This window comes from Halichoerus grypus, chromosome 15 (assembly GCF_964656455.1).
Source record: "Halichoerus grypus chromosome 15, mHalGry1.hap1.1, whole genome shotgun sequence".
Classification (NCBI taxonomy): domain Eukaryota; kingdom Metazoa; phylum Chordata; class Mammalia; order Carnivora; family Phocidae; genus Halichoerus; species Halichoerus grypus.
This window is the reverse complement of record NC_135726.1, coordinates 11,619,469-11,638,253: the sequence shown is the minus strand read 5'-3', so window position 1 is coordinate 11,638,253 and position 18,785 is coordinate 11,619,469. Positions and strand designations below refer to the sequence as shown.

The 18,785-nt window shown below is 40.4% G+C and overlaps 2 protein-coding genes across 4 annotated transcripts in view; one reads left to right on the top strand and one right to left on the bottom strand.

The window, feature by feature from the left end:
- Nucleotides 1-15,398, bottom strand: part of CFDP1 (craniofacial development protein 1) — a 122,697-nt gene extending 107,299 nt beyond the window's left edge. For all 3 annotated transcript variants that reach the window (XR_013444215.1, XM_078062953.1, XM_078062954.1), the window contains exons 1-4: nt 15,222-15,398; nt 6,573-6,690; nt 4,645-4,864; nt 4,201-4,328 (exon numbers count right to left, since the gene is read on the bottom strand). Coding sequence is in view for 2 of the 3 variants with exons in the window: in XM_078062953.1 (XP_077919079.1) it covers nt 4,201-4,328; nt 4,645-4,864; nt 6,573-6,690; nt 15,222-15,285 (530 nt within the window). In the remaining variant the exon portion in view is untranslated. The remainder of the gene's footprint in view (nt 1-4,200; nt 4,329-4,644; nt 4,865-6,572; nt 6,691-15,221) is intronic.
- Nucleotides 15,399-15,921: 523 nt separating this feature from the next.
- Nucleotides 15,922-17,703, top strand: LOC118549358 (tigger transposable element-derived protein 1). The gene has a single exon (XM_036113668.2). The coding sequence runs from the start codon at nt 15,922-15,924 to the stop codon at nt 17,701-17,703; it is 1,782 nt and encodes a 593-aa protein (XP_035969561.2).
- Nucleotides 17,704-18,785: the final 1,082 nt, after the last annotated feature.

The following is an 18,785-nucleotide window of genomic DNA, read 5'->3' as shown; positions in this document are numbered from 1 at the left end:
GGGCACCTGAGTGGCTCAGTTGGTTAAGTGACTGCCTTGGGCTCAGGTCATGATCTGGAGTCCCGGGATCAAGTCCCGCATCGGTCACCCTGCTCAGCAAGGAGTCTGCTTCTCCCTCTGGCCCTCCCCCCTCTCATTCTCTCTCTCATTCTCTTTCTCTCAAATAAATAAGTAAAATCTTTAAAAAAAAAAAAAAAAAAGAAAGTTATAAGGAAAATACATTTATGGTACTGTACTGTATCGGAAAAAAAATCTATGTATAAGTGGACCTGTGCAATTCAAACCCGTGTTGTTCAAGGGTTAACGGTATATGTCAGTGTCATGAAATACTTTAAATGAAAGGCTTTAAAAAAGGAACTTAACAAGAAAAGACTAAAAAGACTCAATGCAGAGTGTAATCTTGCACTTGATGTTGGACTGAACAAGAAATACAGCTATATAAAAAATATTGCTGGAATAACTTAAAATATTTGAGTAGAATCATATCTAGAGCTTTTTAAAATACAGGCTACAAAACTACCTGTTATTGGTCCAAAACAAGATGGGTGATACACAAAAGTTAAGTAAGTACTTAGAAATTTGTTTTGCCATTTGACAATGTCACAATAGTCAAGACATGATAGGTGGACTCACTGTATTAACCAGAATAGACCAATTTGGGTACTGTCACACTTGCAAGCTAGTCACATGTGACATGAGTGCATTAGTCATGCAAGGTGAGACATAATGCATATGATACTTTAGGGTTATTTTATCAAAACCCAAAAATGTGATAAAATGTAAGCATTTATTTTTATAAATTATTTTTAACAATCATTTTAATTGTTAACCAAGTGTGACCTTTTAAATTCATATTAACTGTTAACCAAGTGTGACTTTTTAAATTTATAGTTTAAAATTAAGAAAGTAAAATTGGTATTATTTTCTTAATCCTAATTTACTGATGGCAAAACGAGCTCACTGGGGGAGCCTGGGTGGCTCAGGCGTTAAGCGTCTGCCTTCGGCTCGGGTCATGGTCCCAGGGTCCTGGGACTGAGCCCTGCATCGGGCTCCCTGCTCAGTGGGGAGTCTGCTTTTCCCTCTCCCTCTGCCCCTCCCCCTGCCCCTACTCATGCTTGTCCTCTCTCTCTCTCTCTCAAAAATAAATAAATAAAACCTTTAAAAAAACAAAAAAAAGAGCTCACTGTATATATCTGTAAAGAAAACATCTTTTTCTGAAAGCAGCAGTAGCAGCAAACCACATGATGATAATGCAAGTGATTCTAAAGAAACAAAGACCAACTGAGGTCAAACTGCTTTTACTATATGAGCCCTCACACAGAGTTTGGTTGTTGATCATGCACTGCTAAAACCATAGTGAGTTAGTGAGTTCTTTGCAAATGTTTTGGCTAATGAAGCAACGAATTCATCAAAACTTCAGTGGCATTTACATACAAAACATAAAGAAATTCAAAATCAAAAGAATTCTTTGAAGAAAAGAGTAGTGATCTAAAAAGCCAATAGAGGGGCACCTGGGTGGCTCAGTCGTTAAGCGTCTGCCTTCAGCTCGCTCATGATCCCAGGGTGCTGGGATCGAGCCCCGCATCGGGCTCCCTGCTCAGTGGGGAGTCTGCTTTTCTCTCTCCCTGTGCCCCTCCCCCTGGTGCTTGCTATCTCTCTGTCTCTCTCTCTCAAATAAAGAAAATAAAATCTTAAAAAAATAAAAAATAAATAAAAATAAAAAGCCAATAGAAAGAGACACAAAATTCCATACATTAACATTAGTCTTCTGAGAAAGAAGCACTTTTGGTTGCTAACTAAAATAAATAAACTACTGTCAAGATATTAGGAGAAGAGTGTATCAAAGATGTCTGCTTGGAAAGCTTGGTGCATCTGTGACACAGAAGATGATTCAAGTGCAACGTTCCACTGACGCCGCAGCTTGAAGTCCTCAGAATCTGGCTTATGAGAGTGAGAACGATAGTCAAATTAGCAAACTGTTTTCTCAATGCAATTTGAAGAATGCCAGGTTATTACCAACATAAAAATTATCATGATATATGTGTGATTTAAACATGACGGTTATACGAAGGATTCTTTTATCAGTTTCTGGCTGACAAACATAACTGACACTGATCTGTAAAAAAAAAAACTAGAATTACATTGTCAACAAATGTGATGTGAAGCTTAAGTGTATGCAAGAGTATAGTCTAACAGCACAGGTGCAAGACAGGAAAACAGATTAGATTAAGGAGCTGGTGCTAGAACATAAAATTAACACACTGCTTCCTTATCGAGAAAAATCTTGCCACCAAAACAAACAACCCCACTGTTCTTAGTACAGTAGTAAAAACTGTAAATTATGTAAGACTAATGCATTACATTTTTCAATGACTACCTTTATATGTGATAAGCTGAAAGCTGACCATAAATGTGCACGTGTTACATTGCACGCTGAGGTACCATGGTTATGCAAGGGAAAAATGCTGTTAAGAATGATGAGCTTTAGGGGCGCCTGGGTGGCTCAGTCGTTAAGCATCTACCTTCGGCTCAGGTCATGATCCCAGGGTCCTGGGATCGAGCCCTGCATCAGGCTCCCTGCTCTGCGGGAAAGCCTGCTTCTCCCTCTCCCACTCCCCCTGCTTGTGTTCCCTCTCTCGCTGTGTCTCTCTCTGTCAAATAAATAAATAAAGTCTTTAAAAGAAAAAAAAAAAAAAAGAATGGTGAGCTTTGGAATAAACTCAGTGTCTTTAAAAGAAAAAAACCATGGGGCGCCTGGGTGGCTCAGTTGGTTAAGCGTCTGCCTTCGGCTCAGGTCATGATCCCAGGATCTTGGGATCAAGCCCCACATCGGGCTCCCTGCTTGGCAGGAAGCCTGCGTCTCCCTCTCCCACTCCCCCTGCTTGTGTCCCCTCTCTCGCTGTCTCTCTCTCTCTGTCAAATAAATAACAAAATCTTAAAAAAAAAAGAAAAAAAAAAAGAAAAAACCAGTTGGGTCTCCAATTTTAAAAGTCTTAATTAGACAGTAAAACTTGGCTTATTTTTCTGATCTTTGGTATTTTTAATAATCTTAGAGTACTTCCATGCAAGGAAATGATTCAACATGTTTTTCAGTAGCAAATAAATGACCAGGGTAAAAATGAAAGCTAGAAGCCTGGAGGAACAGAAGAGTCTCTACAGATCAACATGCTTCAGGGAATGTTCTGAATTCCATTTCATATCAAAAGAATATCCACACAGAGGGAATTCATGCATGCAGAATTCCTTGTTTCCACTGAAATCTAACTTAATTACAACTTGACAGGATAAACTGTGGGAACTGGTTACTGATGAAGCACTGAAGATGAACTCTGAAACTATGGTATCACTGGCTTCATTTTGCATAAAAGTAAAAGTAAAAATCTTGAACTTACTGAAACAGCTTTAAAATCTTTATTTCCATCCTCACGAAAATATCTCTGTGAGATGGGTTTATGATGAGTGTTATTTAAAAAAAAAAGTGTTATTAAAAAAAAAAGAAAACCAACACAAATGTACTTAAATAAATAAAATCTTTTAAAAAAAAATTACTGCCAAGGAAAATGTGACTCCCTATAAAATTGTTGATTGATTGGCACCTTATCTGTTCCCAGTTAGCTCCAATTTATAGATCTGCTGTTTTCAAGTAATAAAATTTAAATAAATGGAGAAGAGGAAATTCTAGGCATGTGGCTCTTACCTAGAACAGCCAGGAGCTTATTAAGTCTTTACTGTTTTTTTAAAGTGATAACAAACCTATGAATCAATTTAAAAAATAATACCAATGTCAGGAAATAATATAGGAACCAAATTTCTCTCCTAGTACTTCCAATTTTTACCTGATTTCAGGGGCCTCCATGGGGCTCAGACTTCACAGGTAAGAAAAGTAATAAAGGGAGAAATGACTCAGCCAAAGTCACAAAGCATGACAACAAGCGGAACCAAATACTTAACTCTTATATTTTCTTGTTTCTACTCAGCCAAACACTTCATGATACCCACAACTACATCACCGTACGTGAAAGGACCTTTCCTCCTATGCTCCCTGATAATTCATGGGGCCACCATTTTCCTGGAGTAAAAAAGAGAACTCTTCCAAAATATTATGCTGATAGGATGGAATGAGGACAGATGGCCCACACCATTTAGAAAGATGCTCATTTTTAAAAGAACTAGTTTTGAAGTTTGTGAAGGTCACCTTACCTGACTTCTTCACCAGCAAAATCAAACACCTTAGTGATTTTAACTTTTTCAGCTTCTTTCGGTTTCTCAAGCTCTTCTGCTCTGACCAACAATTTACTTGAACTTGTCTCTTCAGTCTTCTCTCCTCTCTATGAAATAGGTAAGAAATGCAATCAGTTTCACATGAGGATGAAACCTAAGAGAACCATCCCAACATTCTATTTACGGCTGTTCTTAAATGTTTCATCTCTAAACAATTCAAGACCTATCAGAATTTATTTGATTAGAAAGGATTACTTTTCCTACCATAGGGAATGCTTTGCTTTTCACTTGAGTTATTATCAAAAGGCATCTAGTTTGATTTCTGCTGTAAACATCAAATCTCGTTTTGGAAACAAAAACGTCTATCTGGGGAACTTAGGCTATTTCCGGGGAAGCCTACATCTCATTCGGTGATCAACTTACGTTAACATGTGTACTTGGGGGCATTTTTGGTTTTGGTCCTACATCATTGAGGAAGCTGGCCCATAACTCATCCTCCTTCTTCTTCCTTGCATCCTCTGACCCCATGCCTTTCTCCTGCTCTGTAGCTTCATCTTCCTCCTCACTGCTACTTCCCTCGGATTCCTCGTTGGCATCCTCTTCCTCTTCTTCTTCTAATGAGAGGCCACCTTGTTTTCTCTTCCTAATCACCAAGAGTCACAAGAAAAAGGAGAGACAAGACAGATAACGCAAAATGACTTCAGCTATCCCTTCCTCAATTCCAAACATAATGTTGCAAACCTGAGAAAACTTTAAAATCTGGGGACTACTGATTAACACCCACCCAGGGGGGAAGCAGGGGAGGTAAGCTGAGATTTTGTCGAAGAAAACAAGAATGGAGCTCTTACAGTTAGCAATTTCCCCCAAACACTTAGAATCAAAATATAGTGTTCTACTTCTAAGTCAGGACCAGCTATTTTCACCAAGAAAACACCCAAAAACCACCTCACTGAATCAATCTGCCCAGAAAGTGTGTTCCAAGAATAAACACTATAATTGGAGAACATGTTCTATTAAGGAGAGGCTCAAATTTATTTGCACTGTTTCTTCCCAGAGTTCTCGGGGGGGGGGGGGCGGAGGGGAGGGAGGGAACCCATGTTTTTTCCCCATTTCCTGAAAATTTGAAAGTTGGAATACAGAAAAACTCAAGGACAAAAGAACTGGGCCCAAGACCTAAAAGAGTAAATTGTTTCTTCGTCTATTTTGACTTCAAGTGAATCATCTAATACCTAAAATTCTTTTTTCCCTTTTTATAAACTATAACCTGCTTTTTTGCTTCAATGCCCAAAAAACAGAAACACCAATCAAAGAGAGGTAAAAGACTTCCATGGAAGCGTTTCTTATCTGAGCTAAATAACCTGTCAGAATTTTCATAATGGGGGAGGAGTGTAGTGTAATTCAGTACCAGGTCTATGGAAGGTAATTTGCTAACATTTATGAAAATTTTTTTTTACTGCAGTAACTCTGTATCAAACAATTCTACTTCTATAAATCTGATTTACACATATACTTGTACCTGTGTACAACACCATAACAGAGTATTCACTGCAGTTTTGTTTGTTGTAGTAAAGACAGGTATAATCTCAATGTCCCTCAATAAGGGAATGCTTAAACAATGCAAGACGTAGCCCTATAATGTAACATCACGCAGTCACTGGAAAGAGTAAGGTAGGGCTATATGTCCTGCCATGGTACACATCTCCAGGAAGTGAAAGAAAATGAGAACCTATAAGCAGAGGATGCCACTCTGTTTTGGAGGGAGTTTTTTGTTTTTTTAAAGAGTAGGAAATAGGGGCGCCTGGGTGGCTCAGTTGGTTAAGCAACTGCCTTCGGCTCAGGTCATGATCCTGGAGTCCCTGGATCGAGTCCCGCATCGGGCTCCCTGCTCGGCAGGGAGTCTGCTTCTCCCTCTGACCCTGCCCCCTCTCATGTGCTCTCTCTCATTCTCTCTCTCTCAAATAAATAAATAAAATCTTAAAAAAAAAAAAAAAAAAAAAAAAATAAAGAGTAGGAAATATACACCTACATACACACACAAACTGTCTCTGGCAACATAGTTCTTCTGAGGCAAAGCAACAAGGGATATCGAAGGTACACGTTTTTGCAGTAAATGAGTTTTTAATTTTTACCAAGTGTACATGATACCTATTAATTTTTTTTTTTAATTAAAGCTCAAAAACTTTTAAAGCTTGCCCAAGACTGAGAATGTAATCCTAAAATGTCACCAAATGTTTCCCTTGAATAGACAAAGGTAAGAAACCCTGGTAGGAAGAACTCATGAGACCAGTCCCAGTCATCTGGGTACTGTGACGATAGCCCCTGACTTCTACGGGCCTTCAGGGCAGCATCACCTGGCCGGAATGCTCTGAGCCTTTCTTTTTTTCCCTTTGGTTTTCTGTGTCTGCTCTTCACCATCCACTTCATCTTCCTTCACTAATTCATTTACATCATCTTCACTATACTCTCCACCTGAAATCACATAATAGAGTGGTCAGACATACAGGAATAAAGGTTTTCACATCAAGATAAGACATTTTCAATAAAAATAAAGTCTAGTACTTTCCTCTATTCTTCGTCTAACTAAAATATCATTTCCTTAGGGAGGTCTCCCCATCTCTGAAGACTAGGCTAAGCTACCCTATTCTAGGCTTCCATGACAGTCCATATTTCCCTCTATAAATGTACCTACTTATATTTAATGTTTGCAATTTCTGCTATGCTCTACATACCATGAGGACATGGATCTTGTTTGTTAAGTATGTGCTGAATGAATGAATGAATGAAGAGAAATTCTAATTCTACTACTATACTGTTCAAAGAAGAAATTAACGTTCCCACTGTATCTTGGATATCTTTCAAAAGTAATCAAAAGAGACCTTGAGAAAAAAGAGACATAAAGACTTCCAGTTAGACACAGCAGAAAGAACAAACATGCCTAGTTCCCATCTTCAGATACTAACATTCAGGGGTCCCCAACAAGAGGGTGTTACCCAGACGCCCAGGATAACTACACTCTGTGGGCACCAGTCAATAAATCCTGTCCACATAGAGATTCAACTAGGTTCTTTCTTTTTTACTTCATGTAGACTTTTACTTGAAGTATAACACACACACTGAAGAACACACAACATACAGCTCAATGAAATTACACAAAGTGAACACATTTGTATAACCAGGCCCAGCTCAAGAACCAGAACATGAACCAGCATCCCAGAAGGCCCCTCATGCCCCGTTCCAGGCATCAGCCACCACCCTATCCAAGAGCTATCCTGACTCCGAATACCACAGATTAGGTTTGTCTCTTTTTGACCCTTAAACAAACAGAAGTCTACAAAATACACTCTCAAGTGTCTGGCTTTTTTCACTCAACATTCTCTGTTGGTCATTGTAGCTCTAGTTTATTCACTCTCATTCCAAAATAGTGTTTCATTGCACGACTGTACCACACTGTATTTATCCATTCTGCTGATGAACATTTAGGTTGTTTCCAGTTTGGGGCTATTACAAATAGTACTGTTTTGAATATTCCTGTACATCCAACCAGCTTCTAAATATTTCACTCACAATGAACCGAGGGCCACCAAACACTTGAGGAAAGCCTCCAATATGAAAGGCAAGACAGAAAAACAAGAAAGGAATTCAGGGGAAATAGAATTTAAAAAAACCCAACAAAACCCTTTATAATTAATATCCTCAAAGAGATAAGAGAAAGTACGGCATTCATTAAATAGTGACTTAAACATTTTTCAAGAAACTTTAAATAATTTTTAAAAACTCTTGAAAACTACAAATATGATGGCAGAGATTTAAAAAAAGAACGAAGTTGATGAGAAGGAGCCAGTCATGTGAAAATACACAGAATACACATTCAAGGCTGAATACCACAAACCAAGTGATAAATGAAAGTGTTTCCTGAACAAAGGACTGAGTTCCAGGCTAAGATGGCAGTCTGAAGGCACAAATGTCATTTTGCTTCCCCTGAAACCCCAGTAAAATCACGGCAGCAAAAAAACTTTTAAAAAGCACAAACCTACAAGCTAAGTAGGCATATAGCTGCATTGTATTTGTTTATATTTGCAAAAAGCAACACTGGAAGGATAAGCAAAATACTAATGAAAATAGGTGCCTTATAAGGGTCAGGGTAGAACAGAGTGGGATAGTCAGGGGTAGAAGCAAGAATTCTCTTCATCTTTCCTAAGAATTTTGAAAAGCCCTTAAATTAAGAACAGTTTGAATAAACAAATACTTGTTTGAATAAATAACTGTAAACCCAAACAATAACAAAACTGACAAAGAAAGGATTTATTCCAAGGACTTCAGAAACAGTATTTTGACTACACACCCTTAGCAAGACCCATTGTAAAGACAAAAAATAAACAAAAAACAACAACTCTATTCTGTGTAGTAATGTTCGTATTTTGTTTTGTTTTGTTTTTTCTTTTTAATTTTATTTATTTATTTGAGAGAGAGAAAGAGAACATGGGGGGAGCAGAGGGACAGGGAGAAGCAGGGTCCCCACTGAGTAGGGAGCCGGATGTGGAACTCGATCCCAGGACCCTGAGATCATGACCTGAGCCGAAGGCAGACTTAACCGACTGAGCCACCCAGGTGCCCAATGCTGATATTTTGAAACTATTTCCTTTATATAACAGGTTAAAGCAAGTAAGTACTATGTTAATCACGTCAGGGATCCAGATCTTTAGAGTAAGAGAAATGACACACGATTATAAAATCAAAGAAATTAGATGAAAATTCAAATGTTAAAACTGAACTAAAAATATCAATATGAGGGGTGCCTGGCTGGCTCAGTAGGTAGAGCATGCAACTTTTGATCTCAGGGTTGTAAATTCAAGCCCCATGCTGGGTGTAAAGATTACTTAAAAAATCAAATCTTTAAAAAAAAAAAAGTATCAATATGAACTCTCTTTTTAAGATAAACATTTTCTAGTTCTGTTCACTGAAATGGCACACAAACAATGTCACTTTGGTAGCAATGAGCATCTCTTCAGAGTCCAGATTATATACCTCGATATGATTCATCATGAAAAGGGCTCCCAGCCAATTTCAGGTCTGAAGGAAGGAAAGCACAAGGTGAAACTGGGACATCTTGCTGTGTCAGAAAGCAAGGAAGTTATTTAAGAATAAAGGGTCACATTAAAACGATGTAAGATCCAGCTTGAAAGAACTCCTAGTGGCCAAAACTGGTAACTTGAGCATTAAAAGGAATAACTGTTAGTTGACTAAAACACATTGAAACAATAAAAATCTATAAGCTCTTTGTGATGTTTTTTAAAAAAGACAAAAAGTAATTTGCACTGGGGTGCCTGGGTGGCTCAGTCGGTTAAGCATCTGCCTCCGGCTCAGGTCATGATCCCTGGGTTCTGGGACTGAGCCCCGTGTCTGGCTCCCTGCTCAGCGGGGAACCTGCTGCTCCCTTTTCCTCTGCCCCTCCCCCTGCCTGTGCTCTCTCTCTCAAATAAATAAATAATTTTAAAATCTTTAAAAAAATAATTTATACTTCTTAAAGCTACTATTAAAATTATTCCCTACTTTGAAAGTTAATAATTAAAGAAAATGAATTAAACACTTATCCTTTCCCAGTTGATGAGGGAAAGCAATACTTTACAGAAGAACATCAACTAATAAATGTAGAAACACCACAGAATTAGAAAAATATCACTTTTCACACTGTAATGATAGTAATTTAGGCAAGGATTATCAAGTAATGTTTTCAAAAAATGAAGTTTTAACCATTAAGTATTACACAGAATACTTCAGTTCCAAGGGAAGAAATTACACAATAGAGGGATCAGACTCTCATCCCCTGAATCCGGTAGTCGCAACTATGGGAACGAACCTGGGGCTGCATGTCTTTTGATGTTATGCATTATGAAACACACAGTCATCTATAAGGTATTCTAGCCAAAAATATTTCATCTGAACCCATCGAGCATTTAGATCTAACTTCCAGAAATTTCAGAACTTCAGAATTCCAGTAATTTCAGAATTACAGAAAATTCAAAGGACAAAGGAACAACCTAAAATACAGGGAGGGAGCGATCAGACAAATCCAGAAGGTGAGACATTCTGCAGGACACACCTGCTTGATCTCTTAAGCAAATCAATGTCATTACAGAGCATGCTAGATTAAAACAAATTTAAAGGATGGGACAACTAGATGATATGGGTAGTCCTGAATCTAACCGTGATTTGGATAAACAAGCTATAGTCTATTCTGGGTCAAGTGGCAAAATCTGAATAAGGTCTGTATATAAGATGAGTCCAAAGTTTACTGAAATGAACAGAGAGAGATTGTTCACTGAAAAGAGCAGGTCACAAAGTAACAGAAAAAGTATGATTTCAGGTTGGGGTTAAAATACAAGTATCTATACCTGGGTGTAGAAAAAGATCAGAGTTCACTAAAGGATTAATACTGATAATGCAATGATTCTATTTTTTGATGCTTAACTGTCTGAATTTTCTAATTTTCTACAAAGCTCACACACTACTTTTGTAGTAATATAAGGTTATTTTTCACCATAAAAATGGGCAAATGTTGCAAACAGTTCAGACAAGGAGAAAAATATGGCTCTGGATCTCACATATGTAAAAAATGCTCAGTTCCATTGATAAGAGATAAGCAAATTTTAAATTATACACATGCACAAAATGATCAAATTCCATGCAGTTACTTTGACAAAAAAAAAGAAGCAAAATAACGTCCCTGTAGATAATAACAAAGAACAAAATGAACGTATCTTGTCCAAAGACTCAGAGCTTCCAATCACCTTTTTAGTCCTCCATGCTTAAACATGAGCCAAACAACTAAGAATCACTGAAAATCTGAGGAAGTATCTAATAAAACCAAAATACAGGGTGAACAAAAATCACCTTGGAGAAATGTTTCCTCATGTCTTGAGGCAGCAGAATCTGATACTAAAACAAAACAAGGAAATTACACGACAACTACACACCAACATCCCTCATATACAGATGCAGAAATTCCCAACAAAATACTAGGAAACAAAATTCAGCAATGTATAAAAAGACTTTATTATTTATTTTGGAGGGGGAGAGCAGGTAAGCAGTAGGAGGAGCAGAGTGGGAGGGAGAAGGGGGAGGCAGAAAGAATCTCAAGCAGACTCCATGCTGAGTGTGGAACCCAATGTGCGGCTGGATCTCACAACCCTGAGATCATGACCTGAGCCGAAATCAAGAGTTGGACACTTAATCGACTAAGCCACCCAAGCGCCCCAGCAATGTATAAAAAGAACAATACAGCATGACCAAATGAGTTTTATCCCAAAAATAAAAGGCTGTTCAAAATTTAAAAAGCAATCACTATAATTCACCGTATTTTTTTTTTTTTAAGATTTTATTTATTTATTTGACAGAGAGAGACAGCGAGAGAGGGAACACAAGCAGGGGGAGTAGGAGAGGGAGAAGCAGGCTCCCTGCTGAGCAGGGAGCCCGACGCGGGGCTCGATCCCAGGACCCTGGTATCATGACCTGAGCCGAAGGCAGACGCTTAACAACTGAGCCACTCAGGCGCCCTGCAATTCACCGTATTAACAGGAAGAAAAATCATACAAAATCCTATCAACAGATGGAGGAAAAGCATTTGACAAAATTTGCCTCTCAGCAAATCAGGAGTAGAGGGAACTTCTTTAACCTGATAAAATGCATCGGTGAGGAGCAGTATACGCAGACTGACAGGGTTCAAATCCCAGCTCAGCTACTCTATAGCTGAATGATTTTGCGCAACTTGCTTTAATTCTCTATGCCTCAATTTCTTTGTCGGCAAAATGAAGAGAATAGCACATACTCAGTAGTGAGTGAGCTAGTAATGTATTAGTCAATGTAAAGGACTTAAAACATGCACACACAAAAGGCATCTGTAACCCAAAGCTAACATACTAAATAGTGAAACACTGATAATTTCCTCTTAAAACTGGGAACAAGGCAAGGATGTCCACTCTCACCACTCCTATTCAACGTCATACTGGAAGTCTTACCAAGAGCAGTGAAGCAAGCAAAAGAAACAAAAGACATACCTATTGGAAAAGAAGAAATAAAACTGTTCCTATTCAGACATCATGGTCTATGTTTTATTTGGGGGGGGGGGTGGCCTTGGAACTGTTAATTTTGGTGATGGTCACTCAACTCTAAGCATTTATCAAAACTGATAGAACAGTACACTGAAAAGAATAAATTTTACTGTATGTAAGTTAAACACTGAAAAATTTAAATTAGTATTAATATCCATAGAGCAATAAGATACTTCACTATGAAATGAGAACATGATGCTATAAAAAATGACTAAGGGAGAAAAAAGTTATTCAAACTTAAAAATATCAAAGGAGGAAAAAAATACAAGAGTTGAAGATACTGAGAATTTTCCATTGAGTGGAAAAAGTCAAGAGTTAGAAAATAGAATGATAAAATTAGAGGGCCAGTCCAGAAGATCTAACATAAGATTCAACATCTGAATAATGAGGTTTCCAGAAAAATAACAGAAAATGAAAAAAGGAAATTACCTCTCTCCAAAAGTTCCAGAAACCTAGCACAATGGATGAGAACAGACTCATACCACGGTATATCATTGTGAAATATCAGAAAAATCAGGAATAAAGAGAAGATTCTATCAGCTTCCAAAGACAAACAGATCTTTTTTTTTTTTTTTTTTTTTAAAGATTTTATTTATTTATTTGAGAGAGAGAGAATGCGAGAGAGAGAGCACATGAGAGGGGTTAGGGTCAGAGGGAGAAGCAGACTCCCCGCCGAGCAGGGAGCCTGATGCGGGACTCGATCCAGGGACTCCAGGATCATGACCTGAGCCGAAGGCAGTCGCTTAACCAACTGAGCCACCCAGGCGCCCCCAAAGACAAACAGATCTTATACAAACAAACAGAAATTAGCAAAACAGACTTCTTAATAGAAACACTGGAAGCTAACAAGTAATAAAACAACACCCTTAACATTCTGATGGAAAGCTATCATTACCATTACCATATCATTATAAAGCCTAAAATTATTATTACAAAACACAGAATTCTATACCAGACAAAGTATCAATTATGCCCTGGGGTCACATAGTTATTTTTAGAAATACTGTTTTGACACCTTGAATGTCTATTATACATCATCTGTCCTCGAGTAGTTGAGAATTTATTCTCATTTTGGTGGAACACACCAAGAAAAAAAAATAACACAGGACCCAAGAAACGGAATCCAACAGAAAAGGGAGATAAGTGGAACACCCAGAGTGGTGATGGTGACAAAAGATCCTAGGTTTAAAAGTGATAAAACCAAGGCAAACTGGAGGTCAGAAGGCAAAGACTGGACTTCAACATGAAAGTAAACGACTCTTTAATGAATCTGATTGCCTTGGGAGATGATTTATACAATTCTGAGAGTTTAGGGTCAAATTAATAGTAAGGACATAGACAACTAAGCAACGACAAAATGGCAATTATTAATTCCACACAGAACAAGTTGTGTAGGAAAAGCAATCACAGCATACGCCACATGGTTCAGACCTGAATGTGTGCATTACAAAAAAGTAAACTTGGAATACTGATCTAACCAAAACTGGACATGGTAACAATGGCAGGCTGGGGAGTTGGGAAGGGCCTGAGGGTGGAAGGGTGTGTGTTGGGAACGATCGGGATGACCTAAGAGGGTATTAAAATAACACCTACCGAGCATGGGTTAAGTCAACATAAAATGAAAATACCAAATTAAAAAGTGGAAAGCAGTTTCTCCTGAGGAGGAATGAACAGGGATGCAAGGTGATGGGGCCTGTTAGTTTTCAAAACAAGGCTTTTAGAAATAATTGACCTTTTTTTTTTTTTTAAGATTTATTTACTCATTTTAGAGATGGAGGGAGGGTCAGAGAGAATCTTAAGCAGGCTCCTCCCCTAGCATGGAGCCCAACCTTGGCTCAATCTCACCACCCTGAGATCACGACCTGAGCCAAAATCAAGAGTCCCACCCTTAACGGACTGAGCCACCCAGGCGCCCCTGACTATGTTTAAGTATGGGTATGCACCACTTTGATTAAAATGAAAACTAGTTTTCAAATAACCACTCTGGCCATTACCATAAAACCAACGTTGGTGGCCAAGAATGGAAACGGAATCAGGGAAACCAGCTGGGAAGCTATGGCTAATCCTAGTGAAGAATAATGGCAGCTCAGTAACAGGGAGATTGACAAGGAAGCGGTCAGAAACCGACTTCCCACGTAGACACAACAGAACTTACCAACTGCTTGAACCAAAAGAGAGAAAATAAGAATGAATGATTCCTAGGGTTTTTGTTTTGTTTTTCCCCTGAGCGACTGTATGGATACTTTAAATGAGATGGATAGCCTGGGGAAGGCGCACGAGAGCGGAAGGGGTAGGTTTCAGTGACAAGATTTATTTTGGCCCCCTTTAGTTTGAGAAACCTGTACCAAAGACAGAGACACCTGAAAAAAGAGGAATAGGTATACGTCGCAAAGACACAAAATGCATCATCAGATGAACTTTCTAATAACCATGCGAGGGCATACAGTGGACAGATTTATCTTGGACGTAGTGCTAGCGAGCAAGGCCCTCGGGACGGAAGGTCTGACGATCACGTCCAACACTCACACTGCCTTTCAGACCTGAGCGCTGGTGCAGTCGGCCCGCCTACCGACCGACACCGACAGCATCCCCAGAGGAGGGCGGTGTTCACGTGCGGGTTCCCGCGCTCCGAGAGGGGGCGGCGGCCCGAGCCAGGCCGCGGGGGTCGGCTGCGCGAGATTCCCCCGCGCACACGTCTCGGCCCGGGGCGACCGCGCGGACGGAGCAGGCGGGCGAGGAACCGGGGCTTGCACGGCGGGGTCGCTCGAGACCCGCGCCGCCGGGGCCACCGGGGCCAGCGGGGCTACCGGGCCACGCACGCCGGGCCAAGCGCGCCTCACGTGAAGCGCGGGGCGGAGCAAGCCTCCTCTCGCCTCCGGCCGAATCGCTCACCCGACGGCACGTAGTCTTCGTCCTCCTCCGAGGTGGAGAAGTCTTCAGAGTCGAATTCCTCCATGTCGCTGCCGCGCGGAGCGGGCGGAGCCACAGGACCTCAGCAGCTGCCCCAAACGGCAAAGCTCTAGGGAGAGACCATAGAGCTGCAGCGGGGGTGGGGGCGGCGGGGGCGGCTGGGGCGGGGCCCCCAACCCGCAACGTGTGCGCATGCGCAGAGAGTGCTGCGTAGTCCAAACGCGACATTTCCGGGCCAATGCCTCGCGCCTGGCGGTACTGTAGTGGTTGACAGAGCGTGTACTCCGCCGGTGGAGCGGTGCATGCTGGAACTTGTAGTCTTCAGCACCGTCCGGTCGCTTTGATTTAATAAATGTGCTTAAACAGAATTACATGTCTATGGGGATACAGTTGACCTTCGTTATTCACAGGTTGGTATTTTCGAATTCGCTTACTTGTTTAAACTTACTATAACCCCAAAATCAATATTCGCGGTGCTTTCTGGGGTTATTCGCGGACATGCGCAGAGGGTGAAACTCGAGGCAACCAACGGTGCGGTATACTTGCTGAGGTTCAACAAGGCAGACGTAGTGGGCTTTCTTGCTTCATCTGTCATGCTGTAAATAATTGTCCTTTTCGCAGTCTATTCAGGGGCACGTTTTTTGCATTTTTGTGCTTTTTGGTGGTGATTTCGCTGTTTAAAATGACCCCCAAGCGTAGTGGTGAAGTGCTGTCTAGTGCTCCTAAGCGCAAGAAGGCTGTGATGTGCCTTATGGAGAAAATACGTGTGTTAGATAAACTTCGTTCAGGCATGAGTTGTAGTGCTGTTGGCCGTGAGTTCAATGTTAATGAATCAACAATCCGGTACATCAAAAAAAAGGAAAAGGAAATTCGTCGATCTGTACGTGAGGCTGCTCCGGAAAGTGCTAAAGTAACGTCTATAGTGCGCGAGGAAGCAATGGAAAAGATGGAAAAGCGGCTAAATTTATGGATTCATGAGATGACAACCGATAAAAAAGGTGTGGTGGACAGCATTGTCGTGAGGCTGAAAGCCAAAGAAATTTATGGTCATGTTACCCAGGGCCAGAAAAATGTTAGACCTTTCTCCGCCAGCGCTGGCTGGCTTGCACGTTTCAAAAAGCGGTATGGTGTGAACAATGTTAAACTCGCAGATGAGGCAAGTTGTGCACATCAGGAGGCTGCAGAAGAGTTTAAAAAATACTTGCTGAGTGTTATACAGGAGAAAGGATATGTGGAAGAGCAGGTTTTCAATGCTGATGAGACTGGCTTATTTTACAAGGACGTTGGCAAAAGAACCTATATAACGCAAATGGCCTGCAAAGCCCCTGGCTTTAAATCATTCCAAAACTATGCAACCTTGCTCTTGTGTACCAATGCCAAGGGCGACTTCAAGTGCAAACCCCTAATAGTATACAGAGCCCAGAATCCACCAGCACTGACAGGCAAAAGCGTGAACCATATGCCAGTCCATTGGAGGTGGAGCAAAAAAGCGTGGATGACATCTAATTGGTTCCATAACTGCTTCATACCGGAAGTTGAATGCTATCTCCAGGGCAGAAACCTTGCCTTCAAGGTTTTATTAATTTTGGATAATGCCCCAGTCCATTGCTGTGAAGAACTCAAAAGTGCCCACCCCAACGTAGAAGTTCTTTTCATGCCCCCAAACACTACATCTCTCATCCAACCCCTGGATCAGGGGATAATAAAAGCTTTCAAGGCACACTATACCAGGGAGCTTTATAGCAAGGCTTTTGAGGCTCTCAAGTCCAACACCGAGACTACCATGTTGGACTATTGGAAGTCAGTCACTCTGCGCAACGTTATTGATTATGTTGGGACAGCCTGGGACAGCATCAAACAAGCTACTATCAATAGCTGTTGGAAAAATGTTTGGCCAGACTGTGTGCACGATTTTGAAGGCTTTGAAGGTGTTACAGAAAGTATAAACGACAGTGTCAAAAATATAATGCACATTGCACGGCAAATAAGTGGGGAAGGCTTTGATGACATGAAGGAGGAAGACGTGGAGGAAATTCTGGCAGAAAAGGCAGTAGAACCCACCAACGAAGACCTGGATGAGATGGCAAAACAAGGCATTGGAGTCGGCAATGACGAGGATGAACATGAGAGCCAGCCTACGGCTTCAAGAATTGACCCTCTTACAGTGACTAAAATATCAGAATGGAATTCTGCCTTGGAAAGAATTTTCAATGACATGGAAGAGTGCGACCCTATGCTCGATCGCAGCCTCAAATTTAAGCGCCTCACCTCCACGGCATTTGCCCCTTATTCCAAGATGCTTAAAGATTTGAGGCAAAAAGCCAAGCAGAGGAGGCTGACCCAATTTTTCAGGCCGGTTTGGGAGGGAAAGTTGCCGACTCCGTCAACAAGTCATGAGAGGCAAACTCCTGAGGTTGAACTGCCAAATGTGGACATGCTGCCCTCTTCCTCTTCTGCAGAATAAATTCCACCTACCTCTTCCTTGGTTTTCGTGAGGCAAGCTAAGGTCAAGAGGTTTACCCACACTGTGCTGCACCATCACACATCCTGCCGTTCCATCAACAGTAAGGTTCTAGTTAACGTTTTCATGAAATCTCTAATTTTTTCAGGACTCTATTTGCATTACTGTGTGGTATAACAGTATGTGTTCACAGTACTCTGTGTTTGTGTGAGTATCGTATGTTATCCTGTGTGTTTACTACATGTACTATATACGTGTACTGCCTGTGTGCATGACTGAGGGAAAGAGTTAATACAGTCGCAGTATTGTGAAGGACATTACACAAAAATGCTGTAATTGAAATATTGTTTTATTATGAATACTGCACATAACTATTGTAAGAAAGATGTATTTAAAAGGGTGTCTTTGAACAGAAGCACACATAGAACAAGATTATGTATTGATCAGTTGACAAAAGTATTGTGAGCAGAGACTCGCAGGAACCCAACCCTGTATTTCCCCCAATAGTGGTTCAGTGTTCGATAATGGAGTGTGCACAGTGACTTTAGAGACATAACTACTGTCAGCAGGAATCGACTGCATTCTAGAATTCAGACATCTGCACGAATCCTTCAAGTGAATCCATATGGAAGTACAGTCACGTACAATCTTTATAATTTTACCAGACTAAAATGTTTTAAGATAATCCAGTTATGGGAGGCAGCAATCAGGAACAAATGCAGAGGAAGCATCAACAATTAACATCCTCTTTTTTCAGGTTTATGTTTTTTTCCAGCTGAAAATTGCTCCTCATTGATACTCTGGACTAGACTGGGTCTGACTGACCCAGTCCTACAGTTATCTTAATTAAGAAAGAGATGAACACACATTTGTGATTAATAGGACATTACCGTGGCACTATGCCAGCAAACTTTTAAAAACAGCCTAATTGAAACATAATTCACATAAAATGTACCCATTTAAAGTATACAATGCAATAGTTCTGGTAAATTCACAGACTTGTGCAACTATCACACCAAAAATGAGCTCCTTACCCATTTCTCCCCAATCCCCAGCCTCAGGCTTAATTTTTCTGTCTCTATAGA

Excerpts from the sequence above, each read along its gene's own strand:
- LOC118549358 (XM_036113668.2), top strand. The coding sequence starts at position 15,922 with ATGACCCCCAAGCGTAGTGGTGAAGTGCTGTCTAGTGCTCCTAAGCGC.